Source organism: Ranitomeya imitator, chromosome 6 (assembly GCF_032444005.1).
Source record: "Ranitomeya imitator isolate aRanImi1 chromosome 6, aRanImi1.pri, whole genome shotgun sequence".
NCBI lineage: Eukaryota > Metazoa > Chordata > Amphibia > Anura > Dendrobatidae > Ranitomeya > Ranitomeya imitator.
Window position 1 is genome coordinate 96,014,898 of NC_091287.1, and position 22,883 is coordinate 96,037,780.

Genomic DNA, 22,883 nt, shown 5'->3' on the forward strand with positions numbered 1-22,883 from the left:
AAGAAGAGGCAGAAGGAAATATGAAAATCAGAGCGGGAGACAGAAAAGATGTGAGAACAGAGACAGAAAACAACAGAGAGGCAAGACACAGGTGAGAAGTATATATGTATATATATATATATATATATATATATATTACATCATTGTCTAAGGGTCACACTTCCGTCTTTCTGTCTGTCCTTCTGTCTTTCTTTCTTTCACGGATATTCATTGGTCGCGGCCTCTGTCTGTCGTCGCTGATTGGTCTCGGCAGCTGCCTGTCATGGCTGCCGCGACCAATCAGCGACGGGCACAGTCCGATTAGTCCCTCCGCTGCAGTCAGTGCCCGGCGCCTGCTCTATACTCCCCACAATCAGCGCCCGCTCCATAATCCCCTCCAGTCACCACTCACACAGGGTTAATAGCAGCGGTAACGGGCCGCGGTGTAACGCACTCCGTTACCGCTGCTATTAACCCTGTGTGTCCCTAACTATTTACTATTGATGCTGCCTATGCAGCATCAATAGTAAAAATATGTCATGTTAAAAATAAAAAAATGAAAAAACCTGCTATACTCACCCTCCATCGCCTTTCCCGCTCCTCGCAACGCTCCAGTGCCCGCTCCATGCAAGCGGCAGCTTCCGGTGCCAAGGATGGTATGTGAGAAGGACCTGCCATGACGTCACGGTCATGTGACCGCAACGTCATCACAGGTCCTGCGCTCATACCAACCCTGGGACTGGAAGCTGCCTCGTGCGATACAGGGCCAGAATTCATCGGAGGGTGAGTATATGTTTATTTTTTATTTTAAGTCTGTATACTACGTGGCTCTGTGCTGTATACTCCATCACTGGGCAATATACTACGTGGCTGGGCAATATACTACGTGACTGGGCAATATACTACGTGGCTGGGCAATATACTACGTGGCTGGGCAATATACTACATGGCTGGGCAATATGCTACGTGGGCTGTGCAATATACTACATGGCTGTGTTATATACTACGTGGCTGGGCAATATGCTACGTGGGCTGTGCAATATACTACATGGCTGTGTTATATACTACGTGGCTGTGCTATACGCTATGTGGGCTGTGCTATATACTGCGTGGGCTGTGTTATAAACTACGTGGCTGTGCTATATGCTACGTGGGCTGTGTTATATGCTATGTGGCTATGCTATATTTCTCTGCTGTATCTGCATCATGAATCATGCTATGTGTTAAAGGGGGGGCCCACTGAGACTCTTTCGCCCGGGGCCCTCTAAAACCGCGGCCGGCGCTGCAGCTGTTTAACGCTATAGACGTGCGGGCCCGCGCCCGTACGTCAATAGTTAACAACAGCCACCAGCCATTTGGAGGCTGGCAGCTGAAGTCGGCCGCAGCGCACACGTCGACGGCTTCTGACGTCATTGTCAGTCGCCGGCGAGTGCACGCTTCAGCTGCGTGGAGAGAGCAGGAGCGCGGTCAGGTAAGCAGAACTTGTTTTTTTTTTTTGCAGACCCTATCATGTGTGTTGCCCTATTTTTGGTAACCTTTGTGTGTATTGAGCCGAGGGGGGGGGGGGGGGGCGCCAAGCTCGGGAGCAGCCCCGGGCGGCAAAAGCTCTAGCTACGCCCCTGTTTGGATGTTTTGAGTTGTCATTATGATTTAAAAAGAGTAAAGACAGTAGTTTCACAATAAATGGCTTCACCCAACCACTAACCATGAGTGGAGAGAAAGATTTGGTGATATCATTCATATTCTCTGAAAAAGGCCAAGAAAGCAAACATTCTGCAGGGGTATGTAAACTTTTGAGCACAACTGTATATTATATCTACTGTATTTCCCTGATCCACTAAGTCAGTAATTCCATCATAGAAGGAAATTAGACTAGTCTGGCATGACTTGTTTGCTACAAACCCATTCTGGCTCTAGATAATTACTGCATTATTGTCCAAGTACTTACATACAGGCAGGGTTGGACTAGCCTGGCAGAGTACCGGTTAAATACTCGGTGGGCCTGTCACCTGAGATAGAATAAGAAAAAGGGTGTCCACTCGCCGTCGGGGACACCAGTATGCTGTGGGTGAGTGAGTTGGGGAGCCTCCCTCAAATACTTACCTCTCCAATTCCCAGAAGCTACAGTGTCTTCAGCAAATTCAGACTCTTTGACAGCTCAGGGCTTAGGGCTCGATGGTGTCACTAGAGTGCGCCCTCTGTGCTGAGCACTGTAGAGTCAGGAGACTGGACCTGCAGCCAGCAAGGAATGATGAGAGGTGAGTATTTGATTTTTTTATGTATGCAGCAATATATGGGGCCCATAATACTGTATAGAGCACTATATGGGGCCATTATATACCATATTGAGCATTATATGGGACCCATTACACTGTATACTGTATAAAGCAATATATGGGACCATTAAATACTGCATGGAGCAATATATGCGGCCCATTAACTACTGTATGGAGCAATATATAGGGACCATTCTACTGTATGGAGCAATATGTGGGGCCCATTATACTGTATGGAGCAATATATTGGGCCTATTAAACTGTATGGAGCAATATATTGTGCCCTTTATACTATATGGAGTAATATATGGGGCCCATAATTCTGTATGGAGGACAATGTGGTGCCAATAATACTGTATGGAGGACTATGTGGTGCACATAATACTGTATGAAGGACTATACTGTCCGGTTTAAAATGGTAAGTCTGCAGTCCCTCTGCCTGCTGTGTGCTGCGAGGATTTGCCATTGTAGAATTTGCAATAGATATCACTCATGTAATGAACTAAGTGAAATCTTTGGCATTGTACTATACCTATATTTCTTATCTGTGCATCATGAATCGTGGTATGTGTTAAAGGGACCCACTGAGACTCTTTCGCCTGGGGCCCATGAGAACCTGGGCACCATGGTCTGTGACAGGCCGCGTGCCCACGTCACATAGCAGTGATATTAAACAGCCGCCGGCCTATCAGAGGCCATACCCTGATGCCTGCAGCCTTTCATGGGTTAGTGGCCTTTCAATGTTACTGCTATGTGACGTCAGCCCACGGCTTGTGACCGAGCAGACTTCCTTTCCACAGCTGCAGTTTGTAGCCATTGTAATGAGCACCCTGAATATGAAGCTGCAAGACGATGCCTGGGGAGCGCAGAAAGGTGAGAAGAATCTTTTTCCCCCCCTCTGGGATTGGATAGGGTATTGGACATAGGGGCTAACATAGGGGCCCAGGATCAGGACATTATTAAATTAGACATGGGGCCCAGCACGGGGCAACATAGGGGCTTAGGATAGGGATATTATTACCAGAAGCTATAGATAACTGTTTTATTTTCTACAGAGACGAGCCCTGGCTGGAAGAAGTGATGGCGATCTGCACTGGATGAAGAAGAAAAGCGAAGATGAAGGACTTCAACTACAGACATCACTGGTGAGTCAGTGTTTTATCTGTACACTGACACTTTACACTGTATACTATGTACAGAGCTCCTGTATATAATGTCACCGGTGGTCAATGTACTACCTGTACACTATACACAGAGCTCAAGTGTATAATGTAACAGGTGGCCACTGTATATCTTGTACACTACCATATATATACACAGGAGCTCTGTATATACTGTAATGTAACTGGTCATCACTGTATTACCTGTACACTGACACTATACACAGAACTTCTATGTATAATGTCACCAGTGGTAATATTAGTGTTATTAGTATTGTGGTTTTTATCAATGATCAGTATTGTAGTATTCGGTCACTATGTGGTGGTAACATGATCTGGTCATGGTGTGGTACCATTTCTCTCTTGTATATGGTATTATTCGGCCACTATGTGATGGTAATATGTGGTCTGGTCATGGTGTGTTGGTATTTATCCCCTGTATATGGTATTATTTGGCCCTTATGTGGTGGTAACATGTGGTCTGGCCATGGTGCGACTGTATTTGTTCCTTGTATGTAGTATTATTTGGTCACTATATGGTGGTAATATGTGATCTGGTCATGTTATGAAGGTATTTATCCCCTGTATGTGGTATTATTCTGTCACTATGTATAGGTAATATGTGGTCTGGTCATGGTGTGACAATATTTATCCCCTGTATGTGGTATTATTTGGTCATTGTGTGGTGATATGTAGTCTGTTCACTGTGTGGCGGTATTATTGATCTTGGTGTAGTGGATTGTGTTGTGTATAGAGGTCACTTGTTGTCTCTGATAGCAATAAGGGGAAGATTCTTTATTTTCAATACAGATCAAATACTTGGACCTGTCCTGTGACTATTACACAGTAGCAAATATGCACTTACATGTGTTCTACAGTGAAAACAAGTAATCACTAGTGATGAGCGAATGTACTCGTTGCTTGGGTTTTCCCGAGCAGGCTCGGGTGATCTCCGAGTATTTGTAACTGCTCGGAGACTAAGTTTTCATCGTTGCAGCTGAATGATTTACAGCTACTACCCAGCCAGAGTACATATGGGGTTGCAAGGTTGCTAAGGAATCCCCACATGTGTTCAAGCTGTCTAGTAGCCGCAAATCATGCTGCTGAGGCAATGAAAACTTAATCTCCGAGCAGTTACAAATACTCAGAGACCACCAGAGCGTGCTCTGGAAAACCCGAGCAACGAGTACACTCGCTCATCACTAGTAATCACCTATCCTAAGGCCATGTTCACACATCCAGTATTTGGTCAGTATTTTGCCTCAGTATTTGTAAGCCAAAACCAGTAGTGGGTGATAAATTCAGAAGTGATTATGTGTTTTTATTATACTTTTCCTCTGATTATTCCACTCCTGGTTTTGGCTTACAAATACTGATGTAAAATACTGACCAAATAACGATTGTGTGAACGTGGCCAAAGGATATGTGATTGATTGGTGGGGGTCCAACTTCTGGAACCTGCACCGATCTGCAGAATGTGTAACTTTTATCCCTGTTAGAAGACCACTGATCCATTCATTCCCTAAGTGGCTGCACTTGGCTTTCTCTGGAAGCCTCAACAGATGATGAATGGAGCTGCGGTCAGACATCCCATCTGCAGCTCCATTTTAAAATGGGGATAAAAGTTCCCCATTCTTCCAATCGGTGCAATTTCCAAAGGTGGGATTCCACTGATCAATAATTTATCATTTACCTAACCTGTAGTTATAACTTGTTTTCATCAAAGAACACCTTTAATGCAAACTATTGTAATTGTACATCCCAGTTATGGTGGCGCACTGTAGATGTGCAGAAGCTGCCTGTGTTTTACAGTCGATGCTCCACTTTAACAGGGATAATGACTAACAGGTATTTGCATATAGCAAATGGGCTCCTAGAGTTCATTGCCCTGTGAGCCCAAGACACCCCAGTTTGACCCTACTGTTTAATAATTTGTTCAAAGACCTTTCCTGCTATAGAAGTAAGGCTCACTGGCCAGTAATTTCCTATGTCCATCTTTTTTCCTTTTTTTTAAGATAAAGACATTTGCCCTTCTCCAATCTTCTGGGACCTCTCCTGTTCTCTAGGAATTTTAAAAGACTCTGTGTAGTGCTTCTACAATTTCCTCTGCTATCTCTTTCAATACCCTAGGATGTAATTCATCTGGACCCAGGAGATTTAAATTCATTTAAATTAGCTATGTGTTCCCTCACCATCTTTCTGTTTATACATAGCATGAATTCTTTTATTCCTTCGATAGCAGTGAAGATCAGTTGATGTTACATTTGCCTTCTTAGAGAACACAGATGCAAAATAGGAATTTAATAGTTCGTCTTTCTCAAAATCATTTTTGACCACTTCAACCTTTTCATCGTGTAAAAGCACTATAGCATCTTTGAATTTTCTTCTGCTTTTGACATACCCCCAAAATACTTTTTTATTGCTTTTTGTCCCCCTTGCAAGCCTCACTTCATTCCGTACTTTAGAATTTTTGGAACTTTCTACCTTCTTTGAGTCCATTGAAATCTGCCTTTCTGAAGTCGAACCTTAAAGTCTGAGTGCTCGCAGGTCTTCCTCCTTTTGTAATCCAAAATTCGAGGATAGCATGGTCGCTGCCTTCTAAATTCCAAGCCACCTTTACTTCCTCAACCCTTTCCTCCCTGTTGGTAAGAATTATGTCCAAGATGGCAGATCCTCTTGTTCTCTCTTCTACCTTTTGAAAGATAAAGTTGTCAGAGAGAAGATAAGAATTTTCTGGATCTATTTCTTTTGCCTGAGAGAGATTCCCAGCAAATATCTGGATAGTTAAAATCTCCCATGATCACTATGTCGTACTTTTTTTTAAGAACAAAGACATTTGATGTAAGTTCATCCATATCTTCGGTCTGTCCAGGTGGCCTATAGTAAACACCTACAATAGTGTCCTTTCAGTTCTTCTCTCCTTATATTCCGACTCAAAACTGTTTCTACAGAGCTACAATTCTCTGAACCTTGGATCTCTGTGGTGATATACACTTTCCTGACATACAATGCAATACCTCCTCCCCTCTTGTGAAGCCTGTTTATTATAAATAAGTTGTAGCCTTCAAGGTTTGTACTCTAATAATCTGTATCATTCCACCAAGTTTCAGTGATGACTATGACACATCTCTCTTCCTGTGTTAGTAGCTCCAATTCTCCTTGTTTGCTTCCCATGCTCTGTGCATTTGTATAGACACATTTTAGTTGGTAGTCTTTTTTGGCTCTCTATTTTCGTTAAAAATTTGTTGTCTTTGTTCTTTATTTTCCCTTCTAATAGCAGAGTTCAAAAGAATTCATTAGATGCATACTTTTTCCTGGTTGTATATTTTCCATCCCATATTGTTCTAGTTTAAAACTCTACTGATGAGTGTAGCAAGGCGCTTTTTCCAAATATGTGCTTTCTTGTTTTTGTAAGGTGCAACCCATCTCTAGCAAGGTGTCCATCATACAAATTATTCACCCCATGGTCAAGAAACCAAAAATGTTGCTGATGGCACCATCGAAGTAGCCAGTTGTACACCTGTAGAATCCTGTTTAATTTCCTTGTACCATGTCAATCCACTGGGAAGATGGATGAGAAGATGACCTGCGATCCCAATTCCTTCACTTACTGGCAAAGGTCTTCAAAGTCTTTGCGTATGGCAGATCCTTTTTGCTGTGTCATTTGTTCCTATGTGAATTAGTGGACATGGGTGATCATCTGTAGCACTGAAGAGTCTTGATACACTATCAGACAAATCTTTGATTTGGGCACCTGGAAGACAACACACTTCACATGTGGTGATGTCCGGTCGGCAGATAGCAGCTTCTGTTCCTCTTAGTAGGGAATCCCCCATGAACACCACTCTCCTGTTTTTCTTCACCACAGCACTTATTTTTCTCCCTTCAAGTGGCTTCTAATTGCTTACTGCAGTGTTCTTTGTGGGAAAAGCACTTTTTTGACGTACATCTTTGTAGTTGTAGTGCGTGAGAGCCTGGTAGCGGTTCTTCAGCAGTATGGTTGCTGACTGCCTCCTCATCCTCCTTATAGAAAATATACCATACTTCTTGAAAACAATAAAGAGAAATTGAAGGTTCTCTCCATCAGGAAAGGTGTCAACAAGCTGTTTTACTTCATGCTGTGAACTCCTATCTCACATATCTCGAACAGCATCTGAGAATGTCCAGCACAGCACACAATTTTGGTAGTGTGTTTTCAGAAAATAGTAGTCTCCTAACTGGCAGCACGATATGGCAAAATGTCACATCACTTAAAATATGATGGAGTGGATGTAATACTTATAGCAAGCAAACCCTGGCAGTCTGCAGCCCATGGGCCAAATCAAGCCCATTGGCTGTTCCTGTCTGATCCGCTGCCGGGAACAGCCCAAGTATTGGAAACAGTGGTGTACTATTAATAGCGGCAGACCATGTGGCTGCTATGGGGCCCGTGAGTCGGTGAAGCCTGGTGCTCAATAGCACAGTGACTGCACATCCTGATGTCTCAGTTTCAATGGTATCTGCATCCTCATAATCTACAGTAGATCCAGTGTAATATAATGGTGGAACATGGAGCTATCGGCTCCCTCTTCTATAATTCAGCTTGTGCATTTAAGTCTCAGCACAGCAGACGCGATGACGGCACTGGATCAGGCCTACTGTGTGGAGACTCAGTCCACATGCCGCAGAGACTAAATAAGCATATCAGAAGCGGAATAGGCCAAGTGAGTATTTTTTTCAGTCAGTTCTTGTGAGGAGAAACAAAGTGTGTGAAGAGGAGAAGTGGGAAAATACGTGGAGTCTATCATATTGTGTGTAGGGGAGCTGTGGGTGAATCATATCGTGTTGGCTGGATGTGATAGCAACATACGGTGTGTCATGGGCTATTGAAGTATCATAATGTGTGAGGGGATGTGGGGGCTTCATGCTGTGGGGGAATTATACCTTGTAAGGAGCTGTGCGGGTATCATACTGTGGGGTGGGTCATTGTGTGAGCCTCATAATGTGAGTGGGGGAATTGTAGGGACATCACAATGTAAGAGGGCTGTGACGACATCATACTGTGTTGGGGCACTGTGAGACCATCATACTGTGATAGGGGCATTATGGTAGCACAGAATGAGCATATTACATGGGGAAATCACTGTGGGAGTAACATACTATGTGAGGGACATTATGGTGGGTACCATACTCTGTATCAGGAACACGAAAGGGTATTGTAATGGGTATGAAATCAACATTTTAATTTTTACTATATGACTACTTCTGCTATTTATCTGCCCCTTGTTAGTTCAAAAAATAGATTACTCCAACAACAGCCAGTCTTTTATATAATGAGTCTCTAAGATCCATTTGGGAAACAGTTATATTTCTTATGCATATTGTTATCTGTTTCTCTCATTATTTTATATAGTTTTTTTTTTATCTACAGTAGTTTGTTTCTATCAAATGTATTGTTCAGCACTTTCAAAATAGCAGCTATAGCTAAGTATTTTAATATACTTTAAGAGATTTTTGAGCTTTGACCACTAAATCCAGAATGAACACAGTGCCACCTTATGGAGTGTCCAGCTCCTTTGGATTTTAGTAGCTTCATAGAGGTGAAGATGAACTTTGGACTTAAACTGAATCTGTCAGTAGAATCAACCTTTTTAAGTCATCTATATAGGCATGTGCATCATAGAAAGCTGAATAAAATGATACCTTGAAGTGTGCAATCCACTGTCTTATTCCAGAGAAATCCACATTTTTATTAATATAGAAATTAGTTCTATGGGCCGGACATGGATCTCCCTGAGAATCTGCCTCAAAAGCTTAATTTAAATGAAAGGGGGTATTACCAGTGTGAGACATGTAATCACAGACATTGTTCTCTCCTGATCTACCTGTCTCGGACTGGCAACACCCCTTTTCAGTTAAAATAAGTTCTGGAGGCAGATTCTCAGGGATCTTAACAGCTCATTTATATACTAAGAAAAACAACGATTTCTCTGGGATAAGACTTCTGATCTCAGATATCAAGGTTTTATTTTATTCAGCTTTCTATTATCTGCATGTCCACATAGACGGTTGATCCTACTGATAGATTTCCTTTAAATGCAAGTCCACGGACTATTTTCACCTCTCTTGAGGCTTGCTAGAATTGAAAGGGCTATAATAACATTAAATATACAATTTAGCTGTTTTTATCAAATATTGAGCTTCCTTTTACATTTATGGCAACATTTAGGGACATTTTGGTAACTTAAAGAGGTTTTACCATACCGTATATACTCGAGTATAAGCCGACCCGAGTATAAGCCGACCCCCCTAATTTTGCCACAAAAAACTGGGAAAACTTATTGACTCGAGCATAAGCCTAGGGTAGGAAATGCAGCAGCTACTGGTAAATTTCAAAAATAAAAATAGATGCTCCATATCGTTCATTATTGCCCCATAAGATGCTCCATATAAAGCTGTGCCATATATAATGCTCCATACTGTTCATTATTGCCTCATAGATGTGCCATAGAAAGCTCTGCCATATAGTGCTCTGCACCGTTCATTATTGCCCCATAGCTGCCATATAGTGCTGTGTGCCGTTCAGTACTGCCCCATAGCTGCCATATAGTGCTGTGTGCCGTTCAGTACTGCCCCATAGCTGCCATATAGTGCTGTGTGCCGTTCAGTACTGCCCCATAGCTGCCATATAGTGCTGTGTGCCGTTCAGTACTGCCCCATAGCTGCCATATAGTGCTGTGTGCCGTTCAGTACTGCCCCATAGCTGCCATATAGTGCTGTGTGCCGTTCAGTACTGCCCCATAGCTGCCATATAGTGCCGTGTGCCGTTCAGTACTGCCCCATAGCTGCCATATAGTGCCGTGTGCCGTTCAGTACTGCCCCATAGCTGCCATATAGTGCTGTGTGCCGTTCAGTACTGCCCCATAGCTGCCATATACTGCTGTGTGCCGTTCAGTACTGCCCCATAGCTGCCATATACTGCTGTGTGCCATTCAGTACTGCCCCATAGCTGTGCCATAGAAAGCTCTGCCATTGCTGCTGCTGCTGCAATAAAAAAAAAAAAAAAGCCATACTCACCTCTCTTGCTTGCAGCTCCCAGCGTCCGGTCCCGGCGTCTCTGCGCACTGACTGATCAGGCAGAGGGCGCCGCGCACACTATATGCGTCATCGCGCCCTCTGACCTGAACAGTCAGAGCGGAGCGACGCCGGGAAGATGGAGCGACGCCCGGCGGCTGGAAGTATGTAATATTCACCTAGTCCCAGCGATCCTGACACTCCCTCTGCCTGTCACAGCTGTCTTCGGTGCCGCAGCCTCTTTCTCTATCAGCGGTCACCGGCACCGCTGATTAGAGAAATGAATACGCGGCTCCACCCCTATGGGAGGTGGAGCCGCCTATTCATTTTTCTAATGAGCGGTCCCACGTGACCGCTGAAGAGGGGAAGAAGCTGCAGCACAGAAGACCGTGGGACGGCAGGGGGAGCGTCAGGATCGCTGGGACTAGGTAAGTATACCTCAGCGCCTTCTCCCCCTCACCTGCCGACCCCACCGCTACCGTGACTCGAGTATAAGCCGAGAGGGGCACTTTCAGCCCAAAATTTTGGGCTGAAAATCTCGGCTTATACTCGAGTATATACGGTAATTTATTTTCAGGAGTGCACTGCTCCCCAGCCTCCCGTCTTCCTGTTAGCTCAGGATCAGTGTGCTCCTGAATGACTGGCAGTTCAGTCTAGCAGTATTGTTTAACCACTGGCCTGAATTGGGAACTCTCTAATGCAACTATTTGAGGTAGTCTTGCCTCTGCATCATTGGAGGAGCTCAGTAACACTGAAGTTGGCCATAATCAGGAACTAACAGTATGCTCCAGCAGTACAGGCCAGCTTCGATGCAAGGCTTAAGGTACCGTTACACTAAGCGACACTGCAGCGATATAGACAATGAGCTGATCGCTGCAGTGTCGCTGTTTTGGTCGCTAGGAGTCGTCAAACACGGCAACACCAGAACGATGCAGGAGCGATCCAGTGACGTACTTATCGTTCTCGCTGGTTGTTCGCTCCATGTTAAAACATTGCTGGCATCGTTGCTTTTGCTGTCAAACATGACCAATCACGCCGACCTGACGACCAAATAAAGTTCTGGACTTCTAGCTCCGACCAGCGATATCACAGCGGGATCCTGATCGCTGCTGCGTGTCAAACACAACGAGATCGCTATCCAGGACGCTGCAACGTCACGGATCGTTGTCGTTCTCGTTGTAAACTTGCTCAGTGTGAAGGTACCTTTAGAAACTCAAGACTAAACAAAAAATAGGACAAATAGCACAGTGCATACACAGTAGCATCTATTGGGAAGCGATGCTCTCAATCTGCGCAAGCACCACCTCCCATCATTTTAATCAGTGTAAGGCTGCCGTCACACTAGCAGTATTTGGTTAGTATTTTACATCAGTATTTGTAAGCCAAAACCAGGGGTGGAACAATTAGAGGAAAAGTATAATAGAAACATATGCATCACTTCTGCATTTATCACCCACTCCTGGTTTTGGCTTACAACTACTGATGTAAAATACTGACCAAATACTGCTAGTGTGACGGCAGCCTAACAGTGCCAACCTGACAGTGTCTGTAGTTTACTTAACAAAATCCTGATGACAGGCTCTCTTTAATGGTGTTGGAGCCTCTGTGGCCTTTCAGAAAAGGTATGTACCGTATTTTTCGGACTATAAGACGCACCGTACCATAAGATGCACCCCAAATTTGGGGTGAAAATTGCAGAAAAAAATATTTTTTTATAAGATGGGGGTCCGTCTTATTGTCCGAATTTAAGATCTCTTACCTGAGGGCAGGCAGTGGCAGAGCAGGGTCACAGGAGGCATGGTGGTGGCAGAGGTGAGGTGATGCTAAGGTGCGGTGGGCGGAACGGTGTGCACCTGAGCAGGGTCCCATCCTGCTTAGGTGGGCGACGTCATGGCCTGGTGTCCATGGGGAGGTTGCGGCAGTGCTGTGGCGGCGGCAGATGTGCGGTCACATCCTCAGGTGGTGGCAGCCAGGGTCCCTTCCACATTTGAGGTGACGCCACGGCAGTATTGAAGGAGAGCAGCAGAGCTGGGTGAGTCACGGTTTTCCCGGTGGCGGCGGGCATACCGGCATTGTGGCGGCGACAGAGGTGCAGGGATGATGTGGCGTGGTGACCAGTATGGCGTGAGCAGGGTCCCGTCCACATTTGAGGTGAATCCGCGGCCCGGTATTGAAGGAGAGCAGCAGAGCTGGGTGAGTTACGGTTTTCCCGGTGGCGGCGGCCATCTTTCTGAGGCCGCGCGTGCGCAGATTCAGTACTCTGCTTCCCAGGGCTTCAGGAAAATGGCCGTGGGAGGCCGCGCGTGCGCAGATGGAGATCACGGCGGCCATTTTCCTGAAGCCGAGATCTCAATCTGCGAACTCTGCTTCAGGAAAATGGCCGCTGCGATCTCTATCTGCGCACGCGCGGCCTCCCGCGGCCATTTTCCTGAAGTGCGAGGAAGCAGAAAACTCAATCTGCGCACGCGCGGCCTCAGGAAGATGGCCGCCACCAGCGGGAAAACCGTAACTCACCCAGCTCTGCTTCTCTCCTTCAATACCGGGCCACGGATTCACCTCATATGTGGACAGGACCCTGCTCACGCCATACCGGTCACCGCGCCACATCATCCCCGCACCTCTGTCGCCGCCACAATGCCGGTAAGCCTACGTTCCAACTATAAGACGCACCCCCCATTTTCCTCACAATTTTTTTGGGGAAAAAGTGCGTCTTATAGTCGGAAAAATACGGTATATACTGACAGACCATGTGACCCTTAGATTGCATACAAGCAAAAGGAAATAATGCAAAAAAAAGGACTTATGCGGTTCTTCGAGCATAGGAAAAAGATGTGCATGGTGTACTTTTTCTTTTGTTCTAAAAACAGACACATTGCGGAACTTGGACGGGTCAAATATTAAGGGGTCCCTTGCATCACATCTATTTTTAACATTGATTCAGTTTGCCTATTCTTAATAACAGAACAGTCAAACGGAATATCAAATAGCAAGTGTGAACATGTCCTAAAATAAGCAGTCTCCAAGGGAAAAAATGTATATACTGTATATATTTTTAAAATGCTTCTGATAAACCTTTATCTGCAGGACTTCTGCTATCCACCACTGAGGAATGCTTATGCACACCCAAAACACTACATTAATATATAAAGAAAGATATATTACATCTTACACTTATATATTTGCCTACATTATTAGTCAACAGCAAATGGTAAAAAGAATTAAAAAAAGAAATAGGAAAAGTAAATTTCATTAATTGTTAGCTTTTGGTTACCACTGCAGCCTTGCAGCGCTGGAGTCCTGGGTTCAAACCTCACCAAGGACAACATCTGCAAAGAGTTTGTATGTTCTCTCGGTGTTTGCGTGGGTTTCCTCCAGGTTCTCCGGTTTCCTCCCACATTCCAAAGACATACTGATAGGGAATTTAGATTGTGAGCCCCAATGGGACAGCGATGATAATGTATGCAAACTGTAAAGCGCTACGGAATATGTTAGCGCTATATAAAAATAAAGATTATTATTATTATTATTATTATTATTATTATTAAAGCTGAAGGCTGATAGACAAACCTCCTGCAGTTTGGCAGTGGACACCAATTCAGTATCACTGCTGTCTTCTATTCTTTAGTATTTCTGGTGGCATTTAATCAGCATGCGACATATTGTACGTAATGTAAAATACCTATTGCACATCAGAATTTGTAATAATTTAGTCAATACCTTCAATGCATACAAGATCGTTAAAGAAAAACACTAAATATTAACATTTTCTATACAAGATAAAACCAGAAGCGCTTAAATTCTCCTTAATAAAAGTCTTAAATCAATGTGCTCTGAAGTTCGTTTTTGCTGAAAGTGATTAAAGCCTAGTAAAACCATAAAGCATATAAATAATGCTATTGTTTTGGCATGTACTAAATACATTTTTACTTTCTAGGAATATAGCTCTCAATACAAGCTGCAGAACAAGACATCCAAGTCTAGGATTTTTTATGAAACTCATAATCCATGTTTGACTTCAAAAAAGATGAAATCAAAAAGCTGCTGGTGCTTAGTAACAATGTTAATTGGATAGATAATTGGAGATAAACGTTATTAGCTACAGGATCAAGGATGACATTATGGGACGGAGATGAAATATATTAAAGGGAACCTGTCACCTGAATTTGGCGGGACTGGTTTTGGGTCATATGGGCGGAGTTTTCGGGTGTTTGATTCACCCTTTCCTTACCTGCTGGCTGCATGCTGGCCGAAATATTGGATTGAAGTTCATTTTCTGTCTTCCATAGTACACGCCTGCGCAAGGTAAGATTACTTTGCGCAGGCGTGGACTACGGAGGACAGAGAATGAACTTCAATCCAATGTTTCGGCCAGCATGCAGCCAGCAGGTGAGGAAAGGGTGAATCAAACACCCGAAAACTCCGCCCATATGACCCAAAACCAGTCCCGCCAAATTCAGGTGACAGGTTCCCTTTAAGGGTATGTGCACACGTTGCGGATTTGGCTGCGGATCCGCAGCGGATTTGATGCTGCGGATCTGCAGCTGTTTTCCATGCGTTTTACAGTAGCATGTAAAGCTGCGGAAAACCAAATCCGCTGTGCACATGCTGCGGAAAATTACGCGCAGAATTGCTGCGGTTTATTTTCTGCAGCATATCAAGTCTTTGTGGAAATTCCGCAGCGTTTTACACCTATTCCTTAATAGGAATCTGCAGGTGTTAAAATGCAGTTGAAATCCACACAAAAACCGCGGTAAATCAGCGGGTATTCAACAGGTAAAACGGAGGGCGGTTTACCTGCGGATTTTTCTGAATCTGCACAGAAAAATCCGCACACGAATCCGCAACGTGTGCACATACCCTAAAAGAACAATTCTCTACATTTATTTTAAAAAGATCTAAAAAGGTCAAATTGTGTTTTCAGGTGTAAAAGGTGGATGGGTTGCCCACTTTTCTCCTTGAAGACATGTATTTTTTTGCAATTGCAAAAGAAGAAAGGAAATGTTCCAGCTCCGTAAAATGTTGATACTTTATTTTTTCCATTAAAATCTTGATACAAATATATCCTTGCATAAATGCAAATGCTAAGGCTGCCGTCACACTAGCAGTATTTGGTCAGTATTTTACATCAGTATTTGTAGCCAAAACCAGGAGTGGGTGATAAATACAGAAGTGGTGCATATGTTTCTATTAGGCCGGGGACACACACAACGTATAAAAAAACGGTCCGTTTTTGACGGACGAGAATCGCACAAATGTTACCAAAACAGTGATCCGTGTGCAGTGCGAGGATGCGATTTTCTCACATCAAATGATCCGTGTGACATCCGTGTGACATCCGTATGGCATCCGTATGGTGAGATTTTCTCACACACTTGCAAAATCAGCAAATAATGGCTGAGCCTTTCCTGTCACCTGCCCAATGCCTGAGAATTTCTCGCAAGTCACACTGATGGTCCGTGTGCTATGCTATTTTTTCTCACCCCCATAGACTTTCATTGGCGATTCTCAGCCGAGAAACGCTGACAATCGCAGCATGCTGCGATTTCACTCGGATCCTGAATACGGCCGAGAAAATATCGGATGATGGGAGCTGCCCCATAGATTAACATTGGGATGAGTGCTATGCGATTTTTTTATCGCATTGCACTCGTCCGTATTACGGTCTAGTGTGACCCCGGCCTTATACTTTTCCTCTGTTTGTTCCACTCCTGGTTTTGGCTTACAAATACTGATGTAAAATACTGACCAAATACTGTTAGTGAGACGGCAGCCTAAGATGTCACAATGAGAGCTCTCATTGTGACATCTTAGCATTCGCATTTATGCAAGGATATATTTGTATCAAGATTTTAATGGAAAAATTAAGTATCGACATTTTACGGAGCTGGAACACTTCCTTCCTTCTGTTGCAATTACTACTCGTCTTGGTCCCAGATGAAGTTCCGAGCACCTGCATGGATCGGTGAGCTGGCTGCGGTCTAATCTATTAGCCGCATCATTCTATTTTTGTTATTTTTATTTTTTTGTAATGCATTATGATGTTTGAATGCTTGATCTGTGAAAGGTTGTGTTCTGCCCAGCACTAGGTAGCCTACAGGGTTAATAGTTGAGACTAGCCCAGAGTAGAGGACCTAAAGTGAAGGGACAGTGATGAGGTTCCTGTCAGGAGATAGCTAGATTCCAGCTTTCAACTAGAGCAGACCTCTGGTCTGACTAATCAGCAGAGCTGCATGAAGTGAGTCTCCTCGAAGTGAGTGGAGATCGAGGCAATGGCTAGCGTGATCCAGAGTAGAGACAAGGAAAAGTGTTAAGGTACCGTCACACTGAACGATATCGCTAGCGATCCGTGACGTTGCAGCGTCCTGGATAGCGATATCGTTCAGTTTGACAGGCAGCAGCGATCAGGATCCTGCTGTGCCATCGTTGGTCGGAGCAGAAAGTCCAGCACTTTATTTCGTCGCTGGCTCTCCCGCAGACATCGCTGAATCGGCGTGTGCGACGCCGATTCAGCGAAGTCTTCACTGGTAACCAGGGTAAACATCGGGTTACTAAGCGCAGGGCCACGCTTAGTAACCCGATGTTTACCCTGGTTACCAGCGTAAACGTAAAAAAAAAAAAAACACTACATACTTACATTCCGGTGTCTGTCCTCCGGCGTTCTGCTTTCCTGCACTGGCTGTGAGCGCCGGCCAGCCGTAAAGCACAGCGGTGACGTCACCGCTCTGCTTTACGGCTGGCCGGCGCTGACAGTGCAGGAAAGCACAGCGCCAGAGGACAGACACCGGAATGTAAGTATGTAGTGTTTTTTTTTTTTCTATGTTTACGCTGGTAACCAGGGTAAGCATCGGGTTACTAAGCGCGGCCCTGCGCTTAGTAACCCGATGTTTGCCCTGGTTACCAGGGGACCGGCATCGTTGGTCGCTGGAGAGCTGTCTGTGTGACAGCTCTCCAGCGACCACACAGCGACGCTGCAGCGATCGGGATCGTTGTCTAGAGTGAGTGATTCTCAGGAAATGAGGTCTGGGCAGGAAACCTAGCAAGATGGTACAGAGTTATCTGACATTTAAGTTACAAAGAAGTACTGGGAAGGAAAGTGGGACAAAGAGAGAGTGCCTCATGCAGTAGTTCCAAGGTGTCGGCAAGCATAGAAGGTAAGGACTAGCCATGGTGGCATAAATAGCTCCCCTAAGGGGAAAACGGACATGAAATCATGGGTTGAGAAATAGGAATCTTGCTTAGTGGTGCTGTTGTTGGGGACTAGGGAAGCTCCCAAAGTCCTGGGTGGTGGTGAAGCTAGAGAGAAAGAGGCTAACGGGCTGAGAGTGGAGCGAGCTCAGGAAGTAACAAGAATGGGTATGACGATGTCATATGTTCTAAGAGAAACTTCCACAAAGTTTTGCACCTGCTATCTACTGTACATACTTCCCCATAAGTGATTATTTAGTAAAAGACAGTTTATTTTTGAGTGGTGGTTTCCCTCATTGAACCCTATAGCATCTGGTCCTGGCCATCTGAAGTCACTGGCATCATGCGGTCTGCAAAGGCATAGCGCCCCGACAGCTAAAGTCCACACACCCAGGACCTCCATTTTCCTGAAGGGTGCCGGCGCTTGGAAGATGAGTACCTCGTCCACAGCTACCGCCCAGTGCCACGGGTTTGTAATTTCACAGAAGCAACTGAATCTACAGTATATAATTTATAAAATTGCATTTATGGTTAAAAATATTTGATTCCCCATTCCCAAAACCATTAGGACAAAGCTGGGCGAATTTTTTTTTTTTAATACGGTCATTCAGTGTATAGCTTACATTGAATTCTAAATGTGCTTTGCAAGGCATTTTAGACACAATTTTCTTTCTTCTACCATTTAGATGCTGCTGCTCTTATACAATAGGGCATACGTCTTCATTAAATGTAGTGCTTTTATTAATTATTTGAAAAATGCACAGGTCTAAAAAACATAATTAATCTGAAACACTCCGTGCACTCCATCATTTCTGCAGCCTGTATCAGAATATTGCTTAGTAAATCTCCCTGTGTGATACTACATGTTCACCATTATAATTTTCATCCCAATCAAATTGAAGTGCTGAATATTTATTATTAGGATGCTGATCTGCACTGTGCACAAAGGAAAGGCAAATCACAGTCCATTATTAAAATGGAAAGCTGCTATGGGGTCATCATAGTGTAAGGTCATGTTCACACGTATGCATTTTTGTGCTTTTTTCCCTGCTTTTTTAATGCTAATTTTAGTTGCATTTTGCAGTACCAGCTATGTCTATGAGATTTCAGAAATCTCTTGCACACAGCTTGTTTTGTTCTTTTTGTCTTCAGTATTTTGTGCAAAACCTAGGGTGTTGCAGAATGAAGAATGTCACTTCTGTCATCGTTTTTTCAGCGTTGGTGGTATCAGGTTTTGCTGCGTTTTTTTTTGTGCCAAAACCTGATGAAGTAGAATCGGATTTTTTTTTTGGCACTAAACTTTATCAGCATTCACAAGAGACAAAAACGGAGCAAAAACACAGGGGAAAAAATGCAACAAAAACCAAGCAAAACCTGCTTTTTTGCAGCAAGTTTCTTACTGCCAAGAGAGCAGGTTTTGCTGCAGAAAAAAAAAGCAGCAAAACATGTGAACATAGCCTTATGCTTCAAACATAATAATGGTGATTGCTACAAATATTTATCAGCAGGTCAGTCCCAATTCCCAAAAGTCACTATGATAAATAAATACACCCTAAGTACATCCAACTAAAAAATATAAGGTGCTGTTCCTATGTTTGTTGCAAGAAATGTGGATGATGGTCCATGAAACTAAAATACATTTGAGAAAATTCATGGCACTTGCTGCAGAAAAACATTTCTGATGGATGGCAAGGATTTTTCTTTTTAAATTGCGGATGAATCTGCCGGGTGTGAATATATCGTAAGACATAATGAACTTCCACTGCAGAGAACCAGTGTGTGCATTGCACTGTAATATCATACAGGGTCTACATTGCCCAATGAACTTTAATCTTTAAGCATAAATATATAAGATTATTTTTTTTGTATTTTACTTCTTTTTTTTTTTTTGCCGCAAATCAAAAAGTGCATTAAATTAGTTAGGGGTTAAATAAAGCTATAGGTTGGATGAATCGCCTGTGGGGCTTTATCTGCCTTACATAATCATCCCAATATGATAATCACTGCAGTATAGTATACCAATACAAAATACCAGATATAGGGCAGCTCATACTGCAAAGAATACACTGCATATTGCATTATAAGCATGCTCCCAAGCATGGCTTATAATCAATGATTTTCCTATAATAAGCCTTATCTGAATTCACCCAGTCAATACTTCGCACCGAGTCTTGTAATAGGTTTATTAATAGGGATAATTGTCCTTCCTGGTTCAAATCTCTGGCTACCCCAGACAAAAATAGAAGGAAACATGCAGACGGCTCTCCTGGCCAGACCATGGGGTCCCAGTGATAATGCAGCCCTATGATAACATTCAGGGGGGCTGCACATGCATAAGAACAGAAAACTGCTCATTACCTGCAGGAATTGGGAAGACACTGTCAATGAAGGAAGTCTGTGAGAGGATGAAACAGAAAAAGAGCTGGATGTAAAATCCCACTGCCATAAGTCTGAGCACAAGCATGTTGGCAGGAAGAGCCCCTGAGCAAAGGCTGAGGGGGTTGTGTGTGCAGGAGTGACTGTGCCAGTGTGTCTGTGTGCACCCTGCTGCCTCCACCCAGAGAGTGGGTGTGTGTCTGAGTGCAGCCTGCTGGCTCTGCCACCTTGAGTGTGTGTCACTTGCTGACTATAAGGGGGTCTTTATTATGTGCCCAGGCTTTGCTCCAGTTCTTCAGGCTCCCCTGTGCTGTCAGTGGAGAACATGTCAGTGTGACCCTCCTGTGTGTGTGTCTGTCCGCAGTGAGGACATTCTCAATGGCAATCCCTCAGGAGGCAGCCTGCTGATATATTTAACTCACACAGCTCGGCTGTCTATTGAATTATGGCTCAGAAAGGGGACCCCTCCGACGAGCAAATGCAGAAACGTATTTTTACCTCAGGTCTAGGTAATACAAAATAGGAAGCAGCAGCCATCAATCACTGTGCTGCTGACTGAGGAGTCTGCGTCACCTGCAAAATCCTGTCAGAAAAAAACAAGTCCCTCCTCAAAAGCGGCTACATAGTAATAACATGACAGGAAGGTGACCCCTATTTACTCCACTGTGGTCCTTGTAAAAAAAATAATAACGTTCTGCCTATATAGGGGTGTGCAAAGACAGTAGAAGGCCCATGTGCAAGAATTATATATGGGTCCTTCTTATCCCATAGTTCAGCATAAAGCACCTAATCATTTCTAACAATCCACCGGAAATTGTGAGTTATGAAATTTATTGGTTCAAACCCTGACATGAATATAATAATTGATAGTTTTGGGTCATAGTGGGCACCCTAACCTATTGAGAGGTTTCCGTCCTTTTTTTTTTCTGTCATAAAAAAACATTTCGGCTAAATATTTGCTGTAAGTTAATAGGGACAAAGCCATTTGCCCTTTTCCTCACTTTTTCAAGGGACTTTGTTTTTTTTGGAGGGACAAGTTCTAGTTTTGAAAATCACCATACATTTTACCATACAACATACTGAAAAATAGAAAAAAAAATCCAAGTGCTGTGAAAAAAATAAACAAAAAAATGTAATTCCAAGATTGTTTTTTGAGTTTTGTTTTTACAGCATTTATTGTGCGGTAAAAAGGACCTAATGATATGATTCTCTTATTTGCTCCAATTTAATCATTTGTACTTTTTTAAAGTACGGTAACTGCTCTTGGCAAATTCTTCAAACTGGTAGACGTGATTCATGAACTTTGCACAATATCAAACATGGTTTCAGAGAACAATTCATTATTACATTAGTGCCTGTTTATTTTGCATATTTTTTCTTCTATTTTTCATTTAAGTCTATTTCATATGTTTTGTTCACCTCTTGTCTCTTTGTCAGACATGCAGTTTTTTACGTTGAATACATGCAAAATAGGTTATAGACAGATGCAAAGAACATTTTTTACTTGGTACAAATTTTATGATTATGTGCAACCTTTTGAAGAATTTGCTACAAAAAAATGGAAACTGACTTAAAAAAAGATGAATTGGCTTTATTTTTGTGACTTTTTAGCACAAATACTGCTACATTTTGCAAAAAGTTTATGCAAAAGAAAGTGTAATTTCTTACCATAAAGTCAAAGCAGCAGCACCAATAGAGATTGTATCCTCCTGAAACAAAGGACTGGTGATAGCAATTAGTTTAAATTGTCTTCAGTCTATATACACACTTACTAGTTCCACTCCTTACCTTGTGTAGTTATTAGTGTTGAGCCACCCCCCTAGTGTTCGAGTTCGGTTCGGTTTGTCGAACTGGGGTGTGTTTGACGAATGTTCGTCGAACCCCATTGAAACCAATGGCAGGCAAACACAAACACATAGAAAACACCTTAAAAGATGTCCAAAAGCTGACAAACTGCTCAGAAGACACAACAAACACATGGAAAAGTCACAACTACATATAGTCATGCGAAAAGAAAAGAGGTGGAGGAGTAAAAAGAGGAGGAGACACAGATATAGGCATGTCATGCCCTTCTAAAATCAAGAAATGCTGGAGTAAAAATCTAAAATCAGTCTACCAACACCCAGACGTCGTGACAAAAAAAATAAATATCTTTAGGTAGATTGGCGGCGGGTCCATTCAGAACACTTTTCTTAGAAGACGTAGTGGTACCCCCGATGGGAGTTGTGCCAAAAAAGGAATACATTCAGACTAACCCACCATTTGTCATATCCAAGGGGCAGGTCAGTAAACAACAACATTGACGGGGAACCAAGTACAGTACTCTGTACTGTACTTCCTTTGATGAAGCAATCAGGCGGGTCAAGAAGTTGGGAAGGGGCACCCTAATGGCCAAAATAGACATTGAGGGGGCATTCCGGTTACTACCTGTGCCTCCGAATAGTGTCCTTCCATTGGGCTGCTTCTGTGAAGGTGCATACTACATAGATTGCTGTTTGCCTATGGGGTGCTCCATATCCTGCTCACTATTTGAGGCGTTTAGTTGCTTCCTCGAATGGGTCATCATGGACGTTTCTAAGGGGGCACATATTATCCATTACCTAGATGACTTCTTATGCCTGGGCCCAAAAGATTCGCCACAGTGTGAAAACACGCGGTAGTCCACATGTGAGAAGGAGAGAGCTGGAGGAAGAGTGGACACCCCAGAGCTGAGGGGTTAGATTGAGAAAGGAAGAAGGCGGTGCAGCTAGATGCATTTAAAAAATAGTGCTTAGGTAAACAGGCGGTGTAGCTTGCTTCATGGGTGGGGTACTCGGCTGAGTAGCAGAAATTGCTACTAGGTCCAAAAGGATTT

At 43.5% G+C, this 22,883-nt stretch overlaps 1 protein-coding gene across 1 annotated transcript in view; it reads right to left on the reverse strand.

Moving 5' to 3' along the window:
* COLQ (collagen like tail subunit of asymmetric acetylcholinesterase) overlaps positions 1-20,418 on the reverse strand; it is a 145,661-nt gene extending 125,243 nt beyond the window's left edge. Inside the window, exon 1 of the mRNA XM_069729942.1 lies at positions 20,012-20,418. Coding sequence (XP_069586043.1) covers positions 20,012-20,117 — 106 coding nt within the window. The 5' untranslated portion in view covers positions 20,118-20,418. The remainder of the gene's footprint in view (positions 1-20,011) is intronic.
* Between the last annotated feature and the right edge of the window lie 2,465 nt (positions 20,419-22,883).